Genomic DNA, 10147 nt, shown 5'->3' on the forward strand with positions numbered 1-10147 from the left:
ACAACATTCTCTGGTCTGATGAAACTAAGCGGCAGGGACTGGGAGACTAATCAGGATCGAGGCAAAGATGAACGGAGCAAAGTACAGAGATTCTTGATTAAAACCTGCTCTAGAGCGCTCAGGATGTCAGACTTGGTCGACGGTTTACCTTCCAACAGGACAACGACCCTAAGCACACAGCCAAAACGACACAGAAGTGGCTTCGGGACGTCTCTGAATTAGCCAATCTTCAATCATTTGGAACGAAATGGCGCCAGAGAAGATGGCTGCCGTTTTACAGCCGTCTAACCAATTGTATTATTATGTGTGTTTTTCCGCGTTATTTGTAATTTATTTTGTACATAATGTTTCTGCCATCGCCTCTTATAACCAAAATGAGCTTCTGGATATCAGGACAGCGATTACTCACCTCGTATTGGACTAATCATTTTTCTTTAACGAGGCGGCCGCGAATGATATCCTACAGACACCCGACAAGGCCCAAATCCCCGTCATTCGCATTAGGAAGAGACAGAGATATCGTGGACGTAGGTCGGGGTGCCTTGTAAGGATCCGACGGCGAGCGAGTAAACTGCCGCTCCCATCAATCCTATTAGCCAATCTTCAATCATTGGAAAATAAATTGGATGACCTAAGACTACGGTTATCCTACCAACGGGACATTAAAAACTGTAATATCTTATGTTTCACCGAGTCGTGGCTGAACGACGACATGGATAACATACAGCTAGCGGGCTATACGCTACATCGGCAGGATAGAATGGCTGACTCCGGTAAGACAAGGGGTGGCGGTCTGTGTATATTTGTAAACAACAGCTGGTGCACAAAATCAAATACTAAGGAAGTCTCGAGGTTTTGCTCGCCTGAGGTAGAGTATATTATGATAAGCTGTAGACCACACTATTTACCAAGAGAGTTTTCATCTATATTTTTCATAGCTGTCTATTTACCACCACAAACCAATGCTGGCATTAAGATTGCACTGAATGAGCTGTATAAGGCCATAAGTCAACAGGAAAACGCTCATCCAGAGGCAGCGCTCCTAGTGGCCGGGGACTTTAATGCAGGGAAACTAAAATCCGTTCTACCTAATTTCTACCAGCATGTTAAATGTGCAACCAGAGGAAAAAAAACTCTAGACCACCTTTACTCCACACACAGAGACGCATACAAAGCTCTCCCTCGCCCTCCATTTGGCAAATCTGACCATAACTCTATCCTCCCGATTCCTGCTTATAAGCAAAAACTAAAGCAGGAAGCACCAGTGACTCGGTTAATAAAAAAGTGGTCAGATGACGCAGATGCTAAGCTACAGGACTGTTTTGCTAGCACAGACTGGAACATGTTCGGGATTCTTCAGATAGCATTGAGGAGTACACCACATCAGTCACTGGCTTCATCAATAAGTGCATCGATGATGTCGTCCCCACAGTGACCGTACGTACATACCCCAACCAGAAGCCATGGATTACAGGAAACATCCGCACTGAGCTAAAGGGTAGAGCTGCCGCTTTCAAGGAGCGGGACTCTAACCCGGACGCTTATAAGAAATCCCCCTATGCCCTCCGACGAACCATCAAACAGGCAAAGAGTCAATACAGGACTAAGATTGAATCGTACTACACCGGCTCTGACGCTCGTCGGATGTGGCAGGGCTTGAAAACGATTACAGACTACAAAGCGAAGCACAGCCGCGAGCTTCCCAGTGACACAAGCCTACCAGACGAGCTAAACCACTTCTATGCTCGCTTCGAGGCAAGCAACACTGAAGCATGCATGAGAGCACCAGCTGTTCCGGATGACTATGTGATCACGCTCTCCGTAGCCGATGTGAGTAAGACTTTTAAGCAGGTCAACATTCACAAGGCCGCAGGGCCAGACGGATTACCAGGACGTGTACTCCGAGCATGTGCTGACCAACTGGCAAGTGTCTTCACTGACATTTTCAACATGTCCCTGACTGAGTCTGTAATACCAACATTTTTCAAGCAGACCACTATAGTCCCCGTGCCCAAGGACACTAAGATAACCTGCCTAAATGACTACCGACCCGTAGCACTGACGTCTGTAGCCATGAAGTGCTTTGAAAGGCTGGTCATGGCTCACATCAACAGCATTATCCCAGAAACCCTAGACCCACTCCAATTTGCATACCGCTCCAACAGGTCCACAGATGATGCAATCTCTATTGCACTCCACACTGCCCTTTCCCACCTGGACAAGAGGAACACCTACGTGAGAATGCTATTCATTGACTACAGCTCAGCATTCAACACCATAGTGCCCTCAAAGCTCATCACTAAGCTAAGGATCCTGGGACTAAACACCTCCCTCTGCAACTGGATCCTGGACTTCCTGACGGGCCGCCCCCAGGTGGTAAGGGTAGGTAACAACACATCTGCCACACTGATCCTCAACACGGGGGCCCCTCAGGGGTGCGTGCTCAGTCCCCTCCTGTACTCCCTGTTCACCCATGACTGCATGGCCAGGCACGACTCCAACACCATCATTATTTTGCCGACGACACAACAGTGGTAGGCCTGATCACCGAAAACGATGAGACAGCCTATAGGGAGGAGGTCAGAGACCTGGCCGTGTGGTGCCAGGATAACAACCTCTCCCTCAACGTGACCAAGACAAAGGAGATGATTGTGGACTGCAGGAAAAAAAAGAGGACTGAGCACGCCCCCATTCTCATCGACGGGGCTGTAGTGGAACAGGTTGAGAGCTTCAAGTTCCTTGTCCACATCACCAACAAACTATCGTGGTCCAAACACACTAAGACAGTCGTGAAGAGGGCACGACAAAGCCTATTCCCCCTCAGGAGACTGAAAAGATTCGGCCTCCGACCGCAAGGCACTACAGAGGGTAGTGCGTACGGCCCAGTACATCACTGGGGCCAAGCTTCCTGCCATCCAGGACCTCTATACCAGGCGGTGTCAGAGGAAGGCCCTCAAAATTGTCAAAGACTCCAGCCACCCTAGTCATAGACTGTTCTCTCTGCTACCGCACGGCAAGCGGTACCGGAGTGCCAAGTCTAGGTCCAAAATACTTCTCAACAGCTTCTACCCCCAATCCATAAGACTCCTGAACAGCTAATCATGGCTACCCAGACTATTTGCACTGCCCCCCCACCCCATCTTTTTACGCTGCTGCTACTCTGTTAATGATTTATGCATAGTCACTTTAACTCTACCCACATGTACATATTACTTCAACTACCTCAACTAGCCGGTGCCCCCGCACATTGACTCTGCACCGGTACCCCCCTGTATATATAGCCTCCCTACTGTTATTTTATTTTACTTCTGCTCTTTTTTTCTCAACACTTTTTTGTTGTTGTTTTATTTTACTTTTTTATTAAAAATAAATGTACTGTAATGTCTGCACCTGTTGTATTCGGCGCATGTGGCCAATAACATTTTATTTTATTTGAATGTCCTTGAGTGGCCCAGCCAGAGCCTGATCGGACATCTCTGGAGACACCTGAAAATGTAAATGTAAAATCGCTGTGCAGCAACGCTCCCCATCCAACCTGACAGCGCTTGAGAGGATCTGCAGAGAACAATGGGAGAAATTCCCCAAATACAGGTGTGCCAAGCTTGTAGCATCATACCCAAGAAGAATCGAGGCTGTAATCGCTGCCAAAGGTGCTTCAACAAAGTACTGAGCAAAGGGTCTGAGTATTGAAAAATAGATGCTGAACGTACAGGTTAAATCCGCATTCGCTCCAGATGGCGCGATTGATGTGTTGATGTTGCTGCTGCAGGTTGTTAGCGTCTTCTAGCGGTGTACTACAACAATGCACGCAACGCGATGTTTCCCGCTATGCATTGTGGGCGGAAAGAAGCAGAGTTTTATTTACGCATGCGCACCCGTCTCCCTTCCTTTTCGACATTCTACTCGAACGAGACAAGATGGGACATCAGAGCCTCTACTGGAGTCACCCCAGAAAATTCGGTCAGGGATCCCGATCCTGGTCAGTGTTGTTCAATATATTGTTTAGTATTTCTTATTCCATTTCAGAGTTCGGTAGGTTTTCACAGACCCCAAATGCTTATTGTACAATTCGAACCACATGGAGGTTTCGCTCGACCTAATATGGCGGCTGATGTGCATTAACGCAGGGCCCTCACATTCTTCTCGCACGTTAAAGTTAGCAATTTCTAGTAATATATTTATAGTAAAAATGTATTTATTTGAGCCATCAATATACCCCTCAATCTGAATGTTGCCGGGTTATCCACTGCTACAACTTATTGTCCTATATAATTAGCAACTAGTTAGTAGTTACAGTAGCCAGTTTAGTCGGCTTGAAGTTAACATTGGCTATGGGGAAAACTGATGGCGGCTAACCAGATATCTGGGTGAGTTTTTAAGAGCTTGAACATCCTGGACAATTTTATTAAATCGTCTTCGCCATGTTTATCCAATACTTTCGTCATGTTTTTCAGCCGGGTATGCTCCAACAGACACGGTCTGATCCGTAAATACGGGCTCAACATGTGCCGCCAGTGCTTCAGGCAGTACGCGAATGACATCGGCTTTGTCAAGGCAAGTATTTGTTTGCACTGTACTCTAGCAAATGTAACTGTTAGTCACCGTTGGCTAGTTGTTGATTCTAACGATGCTTTATGCTAATATAAGGGTTGACAAGAATGTAACACATTCATCCTTTGGAAAGATGCACACTACAAGGGATTTAACAAAGATGGGTTACATTAGTTGGCTAAATACTTTATTTATTTCATAATTCATAGGCTACCACATTTAATGGTTTTCCACAATAACAATTTAACAGTAACATTTTGTAGTACATTAATCTAACCCTCTTTTATGTACACAGCTGGACTAACTACATTGGATGCTGAAGGTTCCCCATGGGATGCGAAACCAACATGGGATGTTGCAGTATTGCAAATAAATGTTTTCTTTAGTCCTACATAGTTGTCTTGTTTTTTGTTGATCTACACTGTCACTCATTCCACTGAGTGAGTGGAATGAGGTTTTCACGCCACCCTTGTACTTCATTAATGAATTAAGGTCACTAATTAGTAAGGAACTCCCCTCACCTGCTTGTCTAGGTCTTTCATTGAAAGGAAAAACTAAACCCTCAGACACTCGGCCCTCGGGAATGAGTTAGATTGTTATTCAACCAGTTTATCCTGAGTCACAATGTCACACATGGGTTTACGTAAAGTGTGGACCGTACAATCTAGAGTTCCAATTCTTAGGATATGGCCACTTGTATTAAGCTGACACCATGGTTAACTAATTCAGAAACATTGTTTGGTTGAAAATTGGAATGATTTCTTGCTAGTATTGTGGTAGAGCTTTGAAACCTCTTTCTGGATAAACTCGAGGGTGGCTGCAAGTGATCACTCCTGTTGTGTACCAGTACTTGAGGTTTAAGTAATTTGACAGATTTGTTAGATATATATGGATGTTTACACAGGCAGCCCAATTCTGACATTTATTTTTCTACTAATTGGTCTTTTGATCAATCACAGATCTCTTTCAGAGCTAACCTCATTGGTCAAAATACCAAATAGCGAAAAGTGAAGTTGGCTGCCTGTGTTAACGCAGCGTGCTTTGTCAATTTCCGGTTTGAAAAACAAAACCTTTCTGAGTGTAATTGATCCTGGTTGGTAGCAAATTACATTCATGATGCCCGCTCACACATTGAGTGGTGTTAATATCACCTGTCAAGTGTACACTTGTAAACTATAAGCATTCACTACTTTCATCTAAAAGCACCATATTTCTTTTCAAATTAGTGAAGGGATTGAACAAGTGCACACTGGGAGGAAAGGGAATTGGTACGTCACAAGGTTTTTTCAACCAGGTGGGCGCGGATGATGTGATCTTTGTCATCTCTTTCGTAGTGTGATAATCATAAAAGATGACATTCTCTAAACTACTATAGGCTTTGGAAAACTAGGAGTAACTGAGGATGTGGTGTATTGACCTCACTTGCCTGATCACCTTTGTGCATTTACATTTAAGTGAAATGTAATTTACAATGTTTATAATACTGCCTCGTAAAATCTATAATCATTTTAAAAGTAAATAGCTTTGATTTGAAAGGTGTCTGAGACAGGCCTATACTGAAGAAAAATATGAATGCAACAATTTCTAAAATTTCACTGAGTTACAGTTCATATAAGGAAATCAGTCAATTTAAATTAGGCCCTAATCTATGGATTTCACATGGGGGTGCAGCCATAGGTCCACCCACTGGGAAGCCAGCCCCAGCCAGTTAGTGAGTTTTTCCCCACAAAAGGGCTTTATTACAGACAAATACTCGGAGGCAGTTTATGATAGAGAATTGAACGTTAAATTATCTGGCAACACCTCTGGTGGACATTCCTGCAGTCAGCATGCCAATTGCACGCTCAAGACTTGAGACATCTGTAGCGTTGTGTTGTGACAAAACTGCACATTTTAGAGTGACCTTTCATTGACCCCAGCACAATGTGCACCTGTGAAATTATCATGCTTTTTAATCACCTTCTTGATATGCCACACCTGTCAGGTGGATGGATTATCTTGGCAAAGGAGAAATGCTCACTAACCGGAATGTAAACAAATTTGTGCACAACATTTTAAGAGAAATAAGCATTTTGTGTATATGGAACGTTTTGTATTTCAGCTCATGAAACATGGGATCAACACTTTACATGTTGCGTTTATATTTTTGTTCAGTGTACATGTGAGTCGTTCTGTGTGGGTCGATGTCTATGTCAGTCTTTGTGTGAATGATCTTTTTCTGCCACTAGATGGCAGAGACGCTGTATTTTTAAATGTATCCTACCAATGTATTGTTGTGGAGGTGCGCAGGGCCCACCCCTTGCAGGCACCCAGTCTCTCTCAATGCAAAGGGCTTTATTGGCATGGGAAACATGATTACAATGCCAAAGCAAGTGAAATAGATAAACTAGTGAAATAAACAATATAAAATGAACAGTAAACGTTACACTCACAAAAGTTTGTCATATGGCTATGTACAGTGTTGTAATGTGCAAATAGTTGAAGTACGAAAGGGAAACTAAATAAAGATAAATATGCAACCTGGTCTCAGAGCATGTCGTATTATTGTGTATGTAAATCCACAACACTCCATTTTTAGTATGATATCAAATTTTATTTGCCACATGGGCCGAATACAACAGCTGTAGACCTTACAAGCCCTAACCAACAATGCAGTTTTAAGTAAAGAAAAAAAGTCTTAAGTAAAAAATAGATAAGTAACAAATAAACAGATAAAATAACAGTAGGGAGGCTATATACACGGGGTACCGGTACAGAGTCAATGTGCAAGGGGGACCGGTTAGTCAAGGTAATTGAGGTAATATGTACATGTGGGTAGAGTTAAAGTGACTATGCATAGATAATAAACAGAGTAGCATCAACGTAAAAGGGGGTGGGGTGGGGGGTACAATGCAAATAGTCCGGGTAGTCAGGATTAGCTGTTCAGGAGTCTTATGGCTTGGGGGTAGAAGCTGTTAAGAAGCCTTTTGGACAAAGACTTGGCGCGCCAGTACCGCTTGCCGTGCGGTAGCAGAGAGAACAGTCTATGACTAGGGTGGCTGGAGTCGTTGACATTTTTTCGTATAGTATGTATTAAATTGTGGCTGTCCATCACCCATTTCGTGTGATTTGTTATGAATTACAATTCATATAATGTTACGAATTTGCAAAACATACAATATGTTACGACTTTGCAAAACGTACTACAGTGCATTCGGAAAGTATTCAGGCCCCTTGACTTTTTCCACATTTTGTTGCGTTACAGCCTTATTCCAAAATTGATTAAATATTGTTTTATTCTCATCAATCTACACACAATGCCCCATAATGACGAAGTGAAAACAGGTTTGTAGAAAAATAAAAAACAGAAATTCATTATATACATAAGTATTCAGACCCTTTGCTATGAGACTCAATTGAGCTTAGGTGCACCTCATTTTGTGGGCAGTGTGCACATAGCCTGTCTTCTCTTGAGAGCCAGGTCTGCCTTTGGCTGCCTTTCTCAATAGCAAGGCTATGCTCACTGAGTCTGTACACAGTTAATGCTTTCCTTAATTTTGGGTCAGTCACAGTTGTCAGGTATTCTGCCACTGTGTACTCTCTGTTTAGGGCCAAATAGCATTCCAGTTTGCTCTGTTTTTTTTGGTTCTTTCCAGTGTTTCAAGTAATTATCTTTTAGTTTTCTCATGATTGTGTTGCTGTCCTGGGGCTCTGTTGGGTTTGTTTGTGTTTCTGAACAGAGCCCCAGGACCAGCTTACTTAAGGGTCTCTTCTCTAGGTTAAGCTCTCTGTAAGTCATGGCATTGTTATGGAAGGTTTGGGAATCGCTTCCTTTTAGGTGGTTGTAGAATTTAACAGCTCTTTTCTGTATTTTGATCATTAGCGGGTATTGTCCTAATTCTGCTCTGCATGCATTATTTGGTGTTTTACGTTGTACCCGGAGGATGTTTTTTCAGAATTCTACATGCAGTCTCAATTTGATTTTTGTCTAATTTTGTGAATTCTTGGTTGGTGAGCAGACCCCAGACCTCACAACAATAAAAGGCAATGGGTTCTATAACTGATTCAAGTATTTTTTGCCAGATCCTAATTGGGATGTCGAATTTTATGTTTATTTTGACGCCATAGAAGGCCCTTCTTAGACAATGATGTGTATGAACCCTGGATGACTGACAGAGGGCGCTGTATTGAAGCCACTGTGAAGCTGTTTTTGTACTCCTCCATTTTGGAATCTTTAGAAATATATATATTTAATGTCTTAATGTCATGTTTGATAAGTATATTCTATTCCAGACACCTTAATGCATACTTTTAAATTATATTATGTGAACAGAACACACACCTGTCTCTCTGTCTCTCTCTGTCGCTCTCTCTCTCTATATATATGCTCGATTTTATACACCTGTCAGCAACGGTTGTGGCTGAAATGGCAGAATCCACTAATTTCAAGGGGTGTCCACATACGTTTCTATCATATACATATATATATATATATATATATATATATATATATATATATATATATATATATATATACAGTACCAGTCAAAAGTTTGGACACACTTACTCATTCAAGGGTTTTTCTTTCTTTTTTGCTTTTTCTACATTGTAAAATAATAGTGAAGATATCAAAACTATGAAATAACACATATGGAATCATGTAGTAAACAAAAAAGGGTTAAACAAATCAAAATATATTTTATATTTGAGATTCTTCAATTAGCCACCCTTTGCCTTGATGACAGCTTTGCACACTCTTGGCATATGTATTATTTCATAGTTTTGATGTATTCACTATTATTCTACGATGTAAAAAAATTTAAAAATAAAGAAAAATCCTTGAATGAGTAGGTGTCTCCAAACCTTTGACAGGTAGTGTATATATATATATATATATATACACAGTGGGGAGAACAAGTATTTGATACACTGCCGATTTTGCAGGTTTTCCTACTTACAAAGCATGTAGAGGTCTGTAATTTTTATCACATTGTATGATTTTTAAGTAATTAATTTGCATTTTATTGCACAACATAAGTATTTGATCACCTACCAACCAGTAAGAATTCCGGCTCTCACAGACCTGTTAGTTTTTCTTTAAGAAGCCCCTCTGATCTCCACTCAATACATGTATTAACTGCACCTGTTTGAACTTGTTTTTCTGTATAAAAGACACCTGTCCACACACTCAATCAAACAGACTCCAAACTCTCCACCATGGCCAAGACCAAAGAGCTCTCCAAGGATGTCAGGGACAAGATTGTAGACCTACACAAGGCTGGAATGGGCTACAAGACCATCGCCAAGCAGCTTGGTGAGAAGGTGACAACAGTTGGTGCGATTATTCGCAAATGGAAGAAATACAAAAGAACTGTCAATCTCCCTCTGCCTGGGGATCCATGCAAGATCTCACCTCGTGGAGTTGCAATGATCATGAGAACGGTGAGGAATCAGCCCAGAACTACACGGGAGGATCTTGTCAATGATCTCAAGGCAGCTGGGACCATAGTCACCAAGAAAACAATTGGTAACACACTACGCCGTGAAGGACTTAAATCCTGCAGCGCCCGCAAGGTCCCCCTGCTCAAGAAAGCACATATACATGCCCGTCTGAAGT

General features: G+C 42.2%; 1 protein-coding gene across 1 annotated transcript; it reads left to right on the forward strand.

The window, feature by feature from the left end:
• The first annotated feature begins 3870 nt into the window (after positions 1–3870).
• Positions 3871–4942, forward strand: LOC121548646 (40S ribosomal protein S29). The gene is made up of 3 exons (XM_041860165.1): positions 3871–3979; positions 4455–4554; positions 4847–4942. Exons 1-3 carry the CDS (start codon positions 3918–3920, stop codon positions 4853–4855), a joined length of 171 nt encoding a protein of 56 aa, XP_041716099.1. The 5' UTR covers positions 3871–3917; the 3' UTR covers positions 4856–4942.
• The last annotated feature ends 5205 nt before the right edge of the window (positions 4943–10147 follow it).

This window comes from Coregonus clupeaformis, chromosome 33 (assembly GCF_020615455.1).
Source record: "Coregonus clupeaformis isolate EN_2021a chromosome 33, ASM2061545v1, whole genome shotgun sequence".
Lineage (NCBI taxonomy): Eukaryota > Metazoa > Chordata > Actinopteri > Salmoniformes > Salmonidae > Coregonus > Coregonus clupeaformis.

Bases quoted from the DNA above. Each gene is read 5' to 3' on its own strand.
- LOC121548646 (XM_041860165.1), top strand. From the start codon at position 3,918: ATGGGACATCAGAGCCTCTACTGGAGTCACCCCAGAAAATTCGGTCAG. The intron at 3,980-4,454 runs GTCAGTGTTGTT...CATGTTTTTCAG, and splicing joins GGTCAGGGATCCCGATCCTG to CCGGGTATGCTCCAACAGAC.